Below are 17,343 nucleotides of genomic sequence, written 5' to 3' on the forward strand. Positions count from 1 at the left end.
CGGGGTTTTCCCGACCAAGGGGCCCAGTAAACCAGCCCTGTCTAGTGTACCGTGCCCCGTACTCCCCATAATTATTAATTTCTTTTTTTGAAAATTTGCTGAAGTCAGTCGAAAAATTATGTATTTATGCTATGTTTTTATTTTTGTAAAATAGTGCAATTGACTAGCAAACAAAAATTATTGAAAATCATAATTTTTTCGGGCCTCTGACTACCCCTAAACCTTTAATAAGAAATCTAAGGTTCGGATTTAGAAATTTAAACCACTGATTTATCAACTGATCATATGAACTTAATGAAAGTGTAATTTCACTGGAGACTTTAATCATGCGCCATATGTACATAAATACATACATTTGTACTTATATATTTTCAGAATATTGTTAAACTGAAAGCACATCGTTATTGCTGCTACAAATAATATTCAGTAAAACTTAAGAATGTTTGCAAATACTTTAGTGTGCCATCCTTCCACGAACTGCATTGTAACTATACAAAATGAAACCAACGAAATTATGCACATGTTTTTGTTTATCTTTGTGTTTAAAAATATATGTTGTATTTTCTGTATTTCTTTTATAAATTTCGTCATTTTTAAAACACAAGAAAATAACATAATACAAAACTTGGACAATAATTATTTTATAGCAGATTAAAGTAATTTTTATAAGTAAACTATCGATAAAATTAACTAAAAGAGATGTTTGGACCCAAAGTGAAATGTGATATTGAAATAATATTACTAACTACTACGTACTCGTATAATATGCGTATTGTATACTCCAATTTGTAAAATAACAATTTCAATTATGTATGTATGCATGTAGAAGTTGCTAGATACAAAATATTATGTTGCTTATACAAAAATGTGTATGTATGTATGTATGTATATATGTATTAACCCTAGACGTCTTTAAATGGTGTTGTGTATATGTAGGTATATATTTATAAATATATTACAAACATAAAAGTAAAAAATTAAAACAAAAGCAATTTAAGCTGATCTATTGCTAAAAACTGCAAAAGTACAGTTCAACTCACTTGCAAACACTTATCAATTATAAAATAGTGAATCATTACATTAAATAATTTCATCGGAGTTTAATATATATACTAAGTATACATATACATACATTACTTGCAGTATTACATAAATTTGTATTAGTTTTTATTTTCCATCCTATTCTTGCTAGTTTTTCTTGTTGCCGGCATTTACAGAATAATACAGTATTTGCCGAGCGAATACAAGAATTACGCTAATGTTTTTTTTTTTGTGTTTTGAATTTTTGTTTTAAACTACACTTTGTACATTTCCATATTTTATACACCAAGCAGAATACACACACACACGAGCTACAAAAAGATTAAATTTCTAAAATGAATTACAGCATTGCTGCCAAAGATACTAGAAACCAATTACAACAAAAAGTTTGCTCGTTTAAAATATTTACCACATCCATATCTAGAACAAGCCAAAGAGAAGGAGCAGAATTTATTAATTGGAATAGGAGTAAAGGGAAGTATTGGAAGATTTTTGTCAGTATAAAAGAAAACACCTTGATGGGTAACGTTAAACAAATCATCTGTGTCGTCAACGGCAAATGAAAATGCGCTCTCAGCGCCAGACGTCAAAGCAATAACCAGCAAACAGGACAGTTATCCCCTGTTATTGGTTCCCTAATCTTGCGGAAAACTTGTAGGAGAGTTCGCTGTTCGAATTAAAAGTTATTATAGAAGTAGCTTCTAGTAGGTTTCTGCAGGGTAGTCACTTCGTCTAATGCCTTCATTTTTCTTATTCCTTAACCTAAGTACATTATTCTTGAGGAAAGAATTAGTAAGAATAGATTGTTGAGAAAGATTTTAGGTAAAATAGATTAATACAAAAATGTGTCAATGAAAGCTGAAATGTATGATCCCCAATGATTTAATCGTGCTTACAATTTTTCATTGATGCCAATTGACTTTTTCACGTTTCACGTATGTGACTAATCAGGATTTTCTCCTTATGAGATAAATAAATTGGATAACTCCTCATTGCATTACTTCTTCTGCTTTTTATTCTTCCAAACGGTAGGCTCATATAGCAGATATCTATTTTTTTCTCACTTATCGTTTATTGAATTAGAAAGAAGAAAATTGCAAAGGGCTAAAAGTCTGAAAAGGCACAGTTTTTACAATGACGAGGAGAATGTGATTTTTAGAAAATTATCTGGACTAATCTTTTTTACAGCCTTATGTGAAACATATAATTCTTAAGCAATTTGGATTCTCCTCTTGATGTGTTTTAACCCTTAACGGCCGAAAGGCCCCTCTACGGGGACATGAAAAGAATTCAGTTTTCATTTCATTTATTTATCATCGCTGTAGTTTTCTTTAACAAATATTGCAACTTTGCACATCCCTGGTTTGTTGATCATAATCACAATTATAAATCAAATAAATATATTGAATTCATATCGAAATAAATCAGTTTAAATGTTTAGTTTAAGTTTTCATCCTTATAAATGTTTTAGAATTTTACCTAATTCTCCGTCGTCTTATGGGCGAGCATTACAAAAACAAGCTCCCGGCCGTTAAGGGTTAAGTCAATAGCAGTGTTCTAGAGCATTAGCCAATAGCTGGTTGGTTATGTATTTTCTCCTTCAGAGTGGGGTTTTTCGTATTCTCCACATAAGCACATAAACAAAAGATCCTACGAGCCGCTCGTGTCTAAATCATAGTAGAGGAAAACGATCAACATGCTCCTATGCGATAAACTGTTCTATTAGAGAGGAGTTGCAGATACTATAGTTGTTTTTCAAGCAATTGGAGAATAGAGTATATCTGCCTCTTTGCATTGATAATTTCAAGGCAACCAAATATTGCTGCGAATATCATCATATTTTTGTATGTACTCGTATTGTTGAATTTGCGTTTGAAAAAACCCCATGACAAAAAACATTAGATACGTTTAAAAACTTTGAAGCCCTTTTACTCGAATTTTTGGAATTTTTGAGTTATGACACTCTCCCAGCAAATGCGCGATACACTTCACTAAATTCTGTTTGTTTTTGTCATGACATGGATAAGGAGTAAATTAAATTTTAAGATCTTCTTTTGCTAGAATAAATATTACGCACTCGCTTTAGCATACATACGGTACAAGGTGATACACTGTTCGCTCTCAGAATAACTTAAGACATTAACGAAGGTAAACATTATTTACGTTTGCGTGCAATTGGTGTGACTTTGTGCAGTTACCATACATACTTATATAATATTACAATATACGTACATAATATTATATATGCGCATATGTACATTTACTAAACAAATTGCATGTTAACTAATTTATTAAAACCTTTTATATTTAAATTACTTTGCTCTTTACTTATTTATTTATTTATGCTTAGCTTTTCTTTTGTGAAAAATTAATAGTTGTTTACTTTAGTTGCTACTTCTGTTCACTCCCTTCATTCAGTTTTTACATAGCTTCGTTATGTACATTCTCTCACATACATTTTTTGTTTTACTACACCACTCGCGTTCAAACTACATACATATTTACAGCACAAATGCAAATCTACATATGTACATATCTGAAACTGTTCGTCTGCGCAAATGATTCCGCAAAAGCCATCGATGAAATGATTTTTTCCATTAACCTTTGCCTCAAAACTGATATAAATTATGCATACGCATACTCATATGCATAGAAATATATATACATAAATGTACTTTACATATATATATATATATTTGTCTATTATAGTTATATGTCGTCACACGTTAAATGTTCTTATGTAATTAATTATTAATTGTATTTACCAATAACATAAATTGTGTATTATATTAGTTCAGCATGTACAGCTATTCGCTCCCCGTACACATAAAATTATGTATAAAATTACAGTTATGCTACAACTACACTTAAAATAAATATAATCATGCTTAATGTATCATTTATAGTTAGAATTTAATTCGACTTTCATCCTTCATTTCGTATTTCTATTTTATTCTATTGTATATTAGTAAACTTAAAGTTATGCAATTGCTACGCCTCGGTTCCAGACGCATCAATGGTGGCTCCGCGGCCAGCCGCCTCTGAATTGTAGTAAAATGCTGTGTGATTTTTTCCCATAATTCTGTATTATTAGATTTGTTCTGTACTTTATATAATTTATTTGTATATCTAAAAATGTTTAATATTTTTTGCTTCGTTTAAGTATACCTGCTTTTTAGCTTAAAAATACATTTATTTACAAAAATGGTAAAGTCATATAATATAAATACCAATAATGCTTATTCATTATTAAAATCTAGTGTGTCACTCCGTTTTTGTTTTTTATTTTTATTTTATCAATTTTTAATCTACACTATTGTGTGAAATATAAGGCAATTTATGTTTTTGCGTTAGAATAGTAAAATAACACGAATAGAAGCGGGTTTGTTCGATGGAAAAGCAATTTTTAAAATTGTATGCAAATTTCTTCACACATTCGGACCATAACGGGACATATTAAAACACTTTAAAATAATTTGAAAAATGCTATATTTTTAATAAGCTACAAACTCATGTCAAGGCTCAACCAGTAGTCATTGAAGTAGTAAAAAGATTTACTGTGGTCAAATAGCAGCATAAGCTGTTTCAAACTTATTGGGGTTTACATATTTTTGACAACCGTAATCCGTATGTATTGATTGGCAAATATATTGTGCATACATATATAAATAGCATATGCATTGAGCACAAACTCTAAGGTGAGGTAATGGTACTTGCTTATTATGCTTTTGGTATCGCTGGTTATACTGCTAAATGCCAAATGGTAGGAGAGTTTTTTTTTCACTCCTTATTTCAATATGAAATGTTTTATGCAGACAAACAAATTATCTACATATTGGCGAAATATTCTCCCATATATTGGTCCCATTGGTTTTCAAAACATTAGAGCCATGTTAAGGTTTTTGGAAGTTTTGCAAACGGAAGCACGCTAATGCTCGCGTTGTTGTAAACACTCAACGCTTAGAGACCAAAAATTTATTGGGCGTTTAAATTGTTGTATATTTTTTGCACACATATGTAGCACGCACTGACAAATGTGTTTGGAATTCAAAACTTTTTTCTTCCACGTGTATTCATTGAGTTATGTGGTGTTTTATTAAAGTAATTGTTTCTTGTGCTTCTTAACTTCGCTTAAACGTTCAAACTTTATAATAAATATAAAACACACAATAGTAGATTGCATAAACACAATTGCAACCATCTTTGAACTCTTTGAAAGGTCATCGATAATTTAAACTAAAAAATACCTAAAATTGCAACAATCAAATTATCAAATTCGCACTATCGACTTTCAACACAAATATTATATAAAAAATACTGCACATTATTCGCTTTTGCCGCCTCACCTTTGCTCGATTTGCTCAACCTTAATGCTTAATGATAATTACACAATTGACGACCTTTATATACATACAATCTGTTCTGATTTATCTTTATCTATTCACACTTAGTTTTTACATAATCGCTGATGTAAGATAGTAAAGGTCCATAAGCATTTGCACATTAATCGGCAGGCATGAGAGACGGTCATGTGTGTTCGAGTCCAATGCCAGCCAAGACAAAGCATTGTAACCCTCCAATACAAAACGCAGCACATCGGCAGTGAGTGATGAATCCAGTGGGTGATCTGTGGCTGACGAATGGGCATTTGTCGAGTTAAGTATATCATCGGTGGTCTGTATGTTTGGCACATGGAGATGCAGTGCCGTTTTCAGAAATACGGGACAAACATCCTCCAGATGCGGGCAGGCTGCCCAAAACCACGAAGGCATGCGACCGGTTGGCGCTGTGGAAACCATGTAACCAACTGCAAGCGGTTGTTGATTTATTGAGCCGACCTACACAATTTTCATAATTCATAATTAGCATAATTAGCACATACAACAAATCAATGGTGAGTTAATTAGTCTTTAAAATGTACCTCTTCTACATCCTGTTGCTGTGCAGAATTGAAATTGTTGCCACCAGCACTTTGCCAACTACGATTATCTTCCATACGATCAGGACTGCAGTGGTTCAACATGCGACCAGGTTGTGCTACAATACATCGTTGAAATTATATGAATTTCTTCAATTAAGCAATAACGCAAATACTCACGGTCCCAATCAAGTAGATCGCCCATGAGGTCGGCATCAGTAAATCCTTCGTTTTCGTCCTCTTCGTCAAAATTTAAAAAATCATTTTCCAAATCAACTTGCGGCTCGTTTTGGAATTGACGCGTAAATGACTACGGATCGAAAACAAAAAGAACAAATAATAATAAGAATAATTCAAGTCTACTAGCTGACTGCCATTTGATTATACCGAATTACCAACTGTACTTACCAAACAAACGGCACTTGTTGGAAATACTAGTATATGTGTGCATGTCACATCCTGTGGTGTAGAAAGTGGATTTTGCATTGATATTTGGGAAAACCGCTCATCGGGCGTAAATTGATCGGGCATCACACGCAACTTCGAATCGGGCTCTAGTGTCACCAAGCAGGCGCTGAGTATGCCGGGAGGATACATTAGTGAGCACTGCTTACAGATGTCTTTAAGTTGTTTTGAAGCCTTCTGCAGATTTTGTTTACTCAACAAAGAGCTCCACGACTTCAGTTCACTGTGCCCTATGCGCCCAATGCGGCCTACTACCAAGCGCCAAGGATGCGCCGTCTGCGAGATCAATCCCATAATGAAATCCATCAGCTTTTTGAGTCCGACTCGTCGTGCTGGTGCCTTGCGTCTGCGTGTTCGGTTTGGCACATTGATATTGATTATAATCTTTTCGAACATCTCACCACGATCATCGGTAACAGTTGCCAACAACCAACTCTGATCTTCGCTCAGGCAATAGTTGCAATACATCACAGAATATTTTTGTTCGTTCAGAGCACGCATGCTAGACGACTGGCGAGAGAAATCTGTTTTGTCATTTTTCTCGTGCATTGGCGCCAACACATAAGGCGGTGTGTACATTTTGTACGGCTGCCGGTTCTTCTCGTCTTTGCTCTTTAGGAATGCTTCCATATTGGCGGCTGTGCCGAACCCAGTTAGACTCTTCACGGCCTGTGTGTGCACTAAGTGTCGACGGCATTGCGAGAAAATGTTCAAGGCTAGGCATCTGATCTCGTCCGAGAAACGTTTACGCGATCGTGATCGCCCCAATTCAAGTATTGAGTCCAACGATATGATTTGAATGTTAATATTAGCACGCACTGATTCCGGTATAGATTTCAGTAGTTCTGCATAGCAACGCAGCAGTGCAATGCAAGCTAAGCGCTCTAATTCAGGTGAATCCGATCCGAATGTGAAAGGTTCCACTATGTAAAGCACTATTGCTGGTGGATTTATATCTTCCATTGTGTCACCCATACCCAAGGGATCGCTAAGCACAATTGGTGGCTTTATATCTGCTTTTATATCTGGCTTCATATCGGCAGATTCTGCAGAAGATTGTTGCTGCTGTTGTTGTTGATGATGCTGGTGTTGTTGTTGTTGTTGTTGCTGTTGTTGTTGGTGTTGTTGCTGTTCCACACCCTCCATTTTAGGCGAGTTATGTGCTTTTTCTGGATCAACGCCACCCACCCCACCATGGATTGTACTCATGGCACCCGTGGGACTAGTTGTGCCGCGTTCGCGTACGCCTCCTGGTTGGCAACTGCTGTGTTCTGGTGGATTTAGCAGTGTCTTGTCGCCGGGGATACGGTTGAGGTACGGCACTATTTGATTATGAAATGCGCTCGCATACAATCGTATTTTCTCAGCTAATTGCGAATCGTCTAACGTGCGCAGCCAATCGTCCAACGGGGTGCTACTTGGGCTGTTATCTGTCGGAGTGCGCGGACCCACAGTCAACAATCCATCCCAGCCACGAATAGGAGTATGACGTCCCAACTTACACATCTCATAAGTCGAACCCAATTCTCGAAAATATACTCTGGTATTGTCCACCACAAAATCAGTTTCCGGGCACACAACAAGATAGACAATGTCACGCGCATACGAATAAGGTTCCAGCAGAAATTTATCCCAGTACTGGATGGCTAACGGTGCTACCGAAACCCAGTCCTTGTCATGGCCAACTATCACCGATGGTATAGGTTGTGGTTCGCACTGACCAGATGCACGTCCCGCCAATCGATGGAACTGCCGCCAAGTGAGTGGTCCGCTTACAGTGTAAGTAGCATCCTTACTACCAGCTGCACTTCGAGATTTCGAATGGAATGCATTTTGCAACATTGGTTGTATGAAGTTCATAGTACGTACTATCTCTTTGTTGCTGCGAGAGAAGCCAACTGGAATGTACGGCCATTTGTGAACTGTTAGTCGACTGGCAAACAGGTTCTGATTGCGTCGGGTAGTCACAGGCGTCGCAGAATGGAAAGGAGACAGTTGATGCTGGCCAGCGAATTCACCTACATCCATTCGGTCGTTTTCGAAAGCCAATCTCGCTTGTTCTAGCGCCAAACAAATTACATCATTCGCATCGACGAATTCCAATACATTTGATATTGCAGCTACAGATTTTGGTTGTCGGCTATGTCTAGCTAAACGATGTCGGTGGCGTTGCATTGCTCGATTTATGGAACTGCTGGACGTTTGAATTATCGAGCACTGTTCCAATAGCAAATCGAAAATTATATGTGCGTTTTGTAGAGCTTGCGCATCTGGTTGTGTGTGATTTCCTTTTTCTGCTTTTTCTGCTGCAGGTACCAATGCATTACCGCCCTTCGTAGGCAATGAAGTTGTGCCAAATGGCAATCCAGATGGCATCAGAGCTGTAGCTAAATTTGCTATAATGGAAGGCAGCGACTGTTTCTTATATCGGCCGGGATCTTCAGCTACCCCCGTAATCTCCATCTCATCCTCGTAAAAGAGACCAGCTCGAAATGCAAGTCGTCTATTAACTACAGCACTAAAACCACAGGTGCAATCTACAGGATCGTCGTCCACGTAGCCATTTATATGCTGATTGGTAGCGGGCGTATTCGATGAGGAAGATGAGCCTGACCCCGTGTGCCCTGATGTTCCTGGCAGCGACGCAGGTGAATCTAAAGCACTTCCGCCACTAAAGGTACTTATCATTCGCATATTTACCCCTCCCCCGCTGCCGCTGCTACTACCTCCAACTCCTCCCGGACCAGTGCTACCATTGACATTCACAGACGGTGGCAACGGATTAAAGCTTCCACCCGGCAGAGGTACATAAACTCCAGAGTCTGCGCCGCGTATGTTACCCACCTTCTGAGAATCCGCGTTGCACACACACACAGTGCTGCTATCGAAATTGTGATCTCGGAATACATTTAACGCGGTATCATAAAGCAAAATGTTGACAATTAGGGAACTCACTTCGGGCAACTCCCGAGCTGCAGCTGCACTTGTGTTTACACCAGATGATAAAAGATTACCTGCAGCACTTAATGGTCTAGGAAGATGTGTTGAAGGCATTCCAACGCTTTGTGGCGTTGGCGGATGCTCTTGCGAATGATACTGTTTATTCAAATACGAAGAGGTTGAAGTGGCCGGACTAGCCACAGCCATTTCATATGGTGGCGGTGGATGGCGCTGTGGCTGCATCATTGGGAACGGTACCACCGATGCAGGCGCCGGGGATATCGGTGACATGCCAGCACGCTGCAACATTTGCTGCATACTTGCACTGCCAGGCGTATTTGTGAGTGCTGCTTGCGGACAATTAAGCTGGTTCAGCAATAAATTATTGCCGCCACCACCACTGCTCAACGGCGTGGGTACCGTGTTGGAGTGCATTGGCGATGGAATAGGTCCTAACGGTGTCCGCGGTTGTTGGAGAGGAGTGCGAGGTGCTGCTGATAGCAGTTCATGCAATTGTTGATGTTGCTGCTGTAGTTGCTGCTGCTGTAACTGCTGTTGTTGCTGAGCCGCTGCGGCCTGAGCTGCTACCACTGCACGCGATTTCTGCGTCGTCCACGACGGTTTATACGTACAATTTATTGACAGCGGTGGCAATGTCTGACTCGGCAAATTCGTAAGTGGTGCATATTTTGACGATCCCACAAACTTTGCACGTTTCGGCGGGCGGTAAACATAGGACCAATCCTCGATTGTCTCTTCAATGGGACTGCCCAGTTCGACAGAATATTCTTGCTTGAATTTAATGATGCTTCCCATACCCGTCTCTAAGCTAGTCGACATTGTAGTCGATGCAGTAATCACACTGAGATCCGTCATTTGGATATCCATTTGACACGGACTGGAATTGGGATGATGTTGCTCGTGCGAAGGTGGTGTAGGAAACATCTTTGTCAAATCCTCCGCTTGGATCATTCCGGGACCGCCCGTACCGCCACCACTGTTGTTACTATTGTTAACCAACGTATTGGAGGCATTGGATGTGTTACTGCAGTTTTGTAATGCAGCAATCGTAACCGCTCCGGCGGCAACCGCAGCTGCGACTGCAGTGCTTCGTTTAAGATCATCAATAGTGGTTGTAGTAGTAGTACCGTTGGATGGGTTGTTCGAGTCGGGTGGGGTATGTATTTGCACACTGCCACATTCATCATTTGATGTTTCGAAAAGCTGCTCCAGATCGTTCATTGTTGGATTTAACCCTTCAGCGGTGTAAAGGTTGCCACTGGCGCTAATTTTTCCCTCCTTGCAAGGGGAAGCTGTACCCTGCAGTGCGTCTGACGTTTGTATATCCAGACTTTGAAAGTATCCACCCGCACTTCCATTCCCATCAATGCTTTTACTGCTGTCATTGGTATTTGCCATATTGCAACCATGTGCGGCTATGCCCACTAAGCCGCCACAAGCGCTTCCACCCACCGAGGCTGCATCCATAGCAGAACCGCAAAGCGGATTCAAAGAAGCGTCTATAGATAGTAGCTGCGATCCGTACACAGAACCCGGTGATGGCATTAGCGGTTTGGAGTGAGTATGACCTTCGTATAAATTTTTGGTACACATGCTGCGACACGGTTTGGCCGCCTCATTCAACTTGAAACGTTTCATTGGATGATTCGCCCTAAAATAATGATTGAATATTAGAACAAATATAAAACTAAAATAATATGATATACACTCATGGGCATTAAAATAGGTGTGCGAAATTTTCACCAGTTTTGGCTATTTTGCTTTTGTTTATTTAATGTCTATTCATTTTTTATAAAAATTTAACTTATTATGCAACAAAAGCCAACTAAAGAGTTGTTTTTCAAATTTTGTGCAAAAATGATCAAAATAATCCAAGTTTTCAACAAAATTTCAAACATTTTAATAAACATTTGCAATATGCAATTTTATAGCCTATTAAATTGTGGTTTAATAGGCAAGTGGCTACAAAATATCGTTGACTTTTGACAATTTTTTTTTTTTTTTTGCAGATTTCGTTAAATCAATTGATTTCCAACAACATGCATTCGAGAATTAGCAGCATTTCCACGAAAACATTGATCTGCTCTCGCTACTGCTCTGAACTTGAACAGCCGCAGATGCATTTTTTATGCTTAGGAATATTTCTACTTCAGAGCTTTATTTGAATATTTTTATTTTTTTTTTTAATTTTGAGTATGGCCTAATGGTAGAAGCTATTAAATATTTAGCAAGCAGCAACAGTGTGTAAGTGCAAACAAGCAGGATATTTCCAAGAATACAACAAGTGATTAATATTTACTTCAAACATAGGCTCTATTTGAAAACTTGAAAGTACAAAGAGACAACAGAAATCGAAATTTTTATTGTTATTGTTCCGCTCTTTACCCATTTTTATATACAGGGTGAACGGTATGAAGTGTTACCAACTTCACACTGCTTGTATCTGTAAAACAGACATCAACGTCAAAATTGTTCTAATGACAGTGCAATATATTGTTTATAAGCCATCAAAAGCATTTGCGTCTCAGTTTTGTTGAATTTTTTTTTTTCTGTGATGGAATTCAAATGTAATAGTGTGATTGCGTTATAATATATTTGGCTGGAAAATCACAACCATCCATTGTTCGTGAGCTCAGTCAGCAAAAAAAGTTCGGTGCGAAAGAGCAAAGGAGTTGTTGCGCTTGCACGAACGTGGCGAATTTCCTAACATTGTGTTTTCTGATGAAAAGAATTTCCCAATTGAGCAATTCATTAACACTCAAAATGATTGGCTGTACTTGATCGAACTCTCATACGAGAATTTGAGCCTACGTATGGCCACTCGAAGCAATTTCCCATCGCAAGTATGTTAAAATTGTAATCGTTTTTGAACAATTTTGTCTTTGAAATGAATAAAAACTTATTTCATACAAAAAATATATGGTGTTTTGAATAGGTTACACTTCATGTCGTTCACCCTGATGCTTTCCATTTCAATTCAACCGGGCTATTCGGGTCATGTTCTTCGATTTCGATGTAACTCAAATATGTTGCTCTCTGGTCAAAATAATGAGACACGTATTTTTTTGTTCGCCCGAAAAAAAATTTTTTCAAGAGTTATCGGCAATTTTGTTTTTCGGCTCAAACTCGATTTTTTTTTAATTATATAAGAAAAAAATTTTTTTAAATGCCCATAACTTAGTCAAAAATGAACCGATTTTAATAATTCTGGGTTCAAAATGATCGTAATTACTTACACGAGCGACTTCATGTAGAAACAATTGCAAAACAGTAATTGAAAATTTTTTATTTAGCAAAAAAGAAAAAAAATTGAAATTTTTTCGAAATTCAATATTTCAAAAAGTGTATCTTTGTTTTTTTTATAACTTTTTCCAAATCAAAAGGACATCTCAAACTTTAATTGAGCTGAATGCCTAGTAGCTAAAATGAGTTGTTTTTGAGTAATGAATTTTTGAGTAAAAAACCTGTTTCGCACTTTTTGTTTTTTGCAAAATAAAAAATTTTCAACTACGTTTGGGCAACTGTTTCTACATGAAATCGCTTGTGTAAGTAATAACGATCATTTTGAATCCAAAATTATTAAAATCGGTTTATTTTTGACTAAGTTATGAGCATTTAAAAAAGAAATTTTCTTATATTATTAAAAAAAATCGATTTTAAGCCGAAAAACAAAACAGCCGATAAAGCTTGAAAAAAAATTTTTTCGGGCGAACAAAAAAATACGTGTCTCATTATTTTGACCAGAGAGCAACATATTTGAGTTACATCGAAATCAAAGAACATGTCCTTTTGAATTGAAATGGAAAGAATCTATGTATATAAGAACATTTTTTTAATTACTCATAACTTAGTCAAAAATATGCCAATTTGAATGATTCTGGGTTCAAAATAATCGTAATTACTTACACGAGCGACTTCATGCAGAAACAATTGCAAAAAAGAAGTTGAAAATGTTTTATTTTGCAAAAAACAAAAAGTGCGAAACAGGTTTTTTACTCAAAAATTCATTACTCAAAAACAACTCATTTTAGCTACTAGGCATTCAGCTCAATCAAAGTTTGAGATGTCCTTTTGATTTGGAAAAAGTTAATATATAAAAAAACAAAGATACACTTTTTGAAATATTGAATTTCGAAAAAATTTCAATTTTTTTTCTTTTTTGCTAAATAAAAAATTTTCAACTACTTTTTTGCAATTGTTTCTACACGAAGTCACTCGTGTAAGTAATTACGATCATTTTGAACCCAAAATTATTAAAATCGGTTCATTTTTGACTAAGTTATGGGCATTTAAAAAAATTTTTTTCTTATATAATTAAAAAAAATCGAGTTTGAGCCGAAAAACAAAATTGCCGATAACTCTTGAAAAAAAATTTTTTCGGGCGAACAAAAAAATACGTGTCTCATTATTTTGACCAGAGAGCAACATATTTAAGTTACATCGAAATCGAAGAACATGACCCGAATAGCCCGGTTGAATTGAAATGGAAAGCATCCCCTGTATTTGGAGCAGGTAGCAGCTGCATTAATTACCTCATTATTTGTAAAAACCAAGCATCTCTTTAGGTTTTTCTAGTGTGTCGCTAGCCTGTATTTTCAAGAGTTTCAACACTTTGCTGTTGTCGCCCCAGCTAAAATTCTTGCTACTTTTATCACTTGCTGCTTGTATTGCGTGCCTCGAACATGCCCCCACTTGAAACTTATACTTTGTAATGTTGAATGGGCCACAAAACTGCATACCCAGAATTTTTAGATTTGTTAAATTTCATACAAAGTTTAGACCTTTGAGTTACATGGTTTTTGTTGTAGAATGCACTATACTTTTACAAAAGCATACAAAAGATTAACTACACAAAGAATAGTTAAAACTTGGTAATTCGTTGCGCTCCTATTATTTTGAACACAGGTGTATATGCACTATAACAATAATACTTATTAATAATTGAATATGTGTTGCTAAGTTTATCACTGATGCAGTACGTATTGCATAGCAATAATTATTAGATACTTTACAACTGGATTTTGTTTTTAGAGCCTAAAGATAGAAATTAACATGAGCTTAACTGCAATTTCCCCTTGTGAACTCTGTATTTAGGCAATGTAGTTTATGTTTAAAGACATTAATTCATAAAATACTCACCAGGCATTCTGAAACGTAAAATCGTAAAGCACGTCAAATTTTGAGCAGTCGTCATTTGCGAAACTGTCGATATCTTTTACTTTAATATCTGGTGTCTTAAAAGATTTCCAATAATCATTGATAGCATCTGCAGCTGAAATCCCAGATGCCATTGTTACTTCCGGTAGACCATTACGAGTGCTGCAAGTACTCGCCAAGGACGTCAGACCATATCCCGGCTCAGTTTTAATATGCTCAGAGCTGAGCGGAGTCAAAGCCGGCTGGTGTAACTCAAATTTCTTGATGGATATGCTGCCACATTGAGGACCAGGTGTCCCTGATGTGCTTATCATTTGTGCTTCTGACTGCGAGTGTGCGCCTTGTTGCTGTGATTGTTGTACCTGCTGCTGCTGTTGACTGGTTATAGTGGGTGTACAGCGCCCTACACTCGGTGGTTGTGGTACGCTTCCAGGCCCGCTAGGTCCTAGCCCGCCCATGCCCTCTACAGATGGTGGCGGCTCAACGCTTGGCGTAGGCCGTACATACGGCGAGGTTGTGATGCTTTTATTATCATGCTGGTCGGTGGGGGTAGGCGCCGGTGTGTTCTTGTCCAACAAATGATCAATCGGTGTTGGTGGTTGTTGCAAATTCGGTACAGAAGGTGGTGCACGTGGACTCATAGTCATTAACTGTATAAGAGTAAAAATAAATTAATTGAGATTTGGGATGTTTAGAAAGTACAGAGAACTTCACGAGCAATACAACTACGACAGCTAATAAAGAGCCAGTATAAACCTCAGGCACTCACTTGATCGGCCGGTGGTACCGATGTAGGCTGTGATAGGGTTGAATTCGGATGTGGCGACTGTGCAGGTGTGCCCGGTGAGCCTACTGATGGAACTGGCATCAAGTCGCCGACTGAGTTACGCGAGTAAGTTGAAGCGCCGCCATGTGGTGTATCGTGCGGCGTCATCGATGCAGGATTAAGAGTTCTGAAAAAAAGCAAGAAAGTAATAGAAGTAATAATCAAATTGAAAAAAAATTCCCTTAAACAGCTTGTTTTGTAGTAGGGGATATGCTATATATGTACATATGTATATTGATATGCTGATATGCATTCTATCACCTTTCGTAATTGATATTTTAAATGTACGGTAACTTCAAATGTATCCGAAAATAAAACATGAAACAGTTGCTTTTACGATTATTGTATATGTATGCATATGTGAGGACTGCAGTTAATCTAACGATTATAACCATTTAAGTTTGTGATGGAAACAAATCAAAATCATCAATACTCATTGTACGGAAACAAATACCCTACAGTTTATGTCCAGTATATAAGCTCTAATCAATACATACAAATGTGTTACAGCTAAATATTCATTATTTCTGAAAGTGAGCCATATCCAAAATATATTACCCTAAAATAAAAGGCTATAGAAATTCAAACAAAAAGTGCATATTTATACATACAAATATGTTTGCACATTCCTACGCACGAGTACATATTTATTACGACAAATCACCAGTTAAAGGCCATGCAATATAATATTTTCTAAAACCAACACCCAATTATCGAGGTTCTACCGAATTTTCGCGAAGCATAAAGGATAAAAATGAAAGGGCCTTTCATTAGTAAAAAAACCATAGTGACTAAAAATGTATAATACCTTATTTTAAGCCAATTCATAATATAGAAAAAAGGAGAACCGAGTTTTTAATGTTTGAAAATGTTTCTTCGCCAAGAGACTAGGATAGGTTAAATTTTTTTAACTGTTCCAAAAAGAGACACACCAGCCCGTTTTTATACTAGGTTAGAGATGAAAAAAGAGAGTAAAACGTGGAAAACTTTTGAACGTGTATAAGAGAAATAATATGTGTTTTTAACCCTTGCAGGGTACCCAACTCAGTTCTGTGTAGAACTATTTGAAACTATTTGAACATATAACAAATCATCTTTTTAAGGAACAAAAAAGCTTTATTTCAGAACCAAATATGTGTATACCCCATATTCACAACTCATATGGTCAAGCCAGTCTTTCTTACGTTTTCATACATTTATCTACAAAATTTTTATTTTCCAAAAGCTTTTATATTCCAAACCCAAAACAAAAAAACTTGTATGATACAATAACTATTAATTAAAAGTAATACAATAATGAGTACACCGTGTCGCCACACTTGGCGCCTAACAGAGCTTGCAGAATGTAGTTTTCGTAACATCGAGTGGTATACCTATTTTCCCATATACCTTGAAGAGCGACCTTAACCTCATTTTTACTATTTACGTGGCGCTCATGTAACTTGCCCTCCATGTACAGATTTTCAATAGGGTTAAGGTCTGGACTCCGAGGAGAGTGCAGTGGTACTTTTTTAACTTTTACAATGGAATGTTTTGTTCTTTATTTTGCACCAAACAACATTCACCACTAATATATATCCAATTTTAGAGCTAAATTATTTTTAAATATAAATTAATGTTGTTTTAAAATAAATAAAGACGGTCCAAAAACCGATTGGTTACAGTTCTTTACTGACGGCGCAAAGCTTGACGATAAAGTTGGCTTTAGCGTAGACTATAAGAAGCCAAAAGTAAGCGTTTCGGCTCGTCTTCCTAAACACTGTAGCGTATTTAAGGCTGCTATTAATGAGGTAGCTGTCTGATTAGGCAAACTTGTTACTACCTTTAGCGAAGTAAATATTTATTATGATAGCCAAGCGGCGAATAAATCTCTCGATAGGGATGTCACTAATTCCATCATTGCTCGCAAATGCTGGATATCTCTTAACGAGATGGCGGAAATATTTGCGAGAGAGGGCACTACCAAGAAGTTGCA

General features: G+C 36.9%; 1 protein-coding gene across 13 annotated transcripts in view; it reads right to left on the minus strand.

The window, feature by feature from the left end:
* Positions 1-2,093: 2,093 nt before the first annotated feature.
* LOC129240545 (mediator of RNA polymerase II transcription subunit 13) overlaps positions 2,094-17,343 on the minus strand; it is a 58,353-nt gene continuing 43,103 nt past the window's right edge. For all 13 annotated transcript variants that reach the window (XM_054876410.1, XM_054876416.1, XM_054876422.1 and 10 more), the window contains exons 8-13: positions 15,312-15,495; positions 14,525-15,192; positions 6,368-11,036; positions 6,140-6,269; positions 5,963-6,078; positions 2,094-5,879 (exon numbers count right to left, since the gene is read on the minus strand). In XM_054876410.1, coding sequence (XP_054732385.1) covers positions 5,496-5,879; positions 5,963-6,078; positions 6,140-6,269; positions 6,368-11,036; positions 14,525-15,192; positions 15,312-15,495 — 6,151 coding nt within the window. In that variant the 3' untranslated portion in view covers positions 2,094-5,495. The remainder of the gene's footprint in view (positions 5,880-5,962; positions 6,079-6,139; positions 6,270-6,367; positions 11,037-14,524; positions 15,193-15,311; positions 15,496-17,343) is intronic.

This window comes from Anastrepha obliqua, chromosome 3 (genome assembly GCF_027943255.1).
Source record: "Anastrepha obliqua isolate idAnaObli1 chromosome 3, idAnaObli1_1.0, whole genome shotgun sequence".
Taxonomy (NCBI): Eukaryota; Metazoa; Arthropoda; class Insecta; order Diptera; family Tephritidae; genus Anastrepha; species Anastrepha obliqua.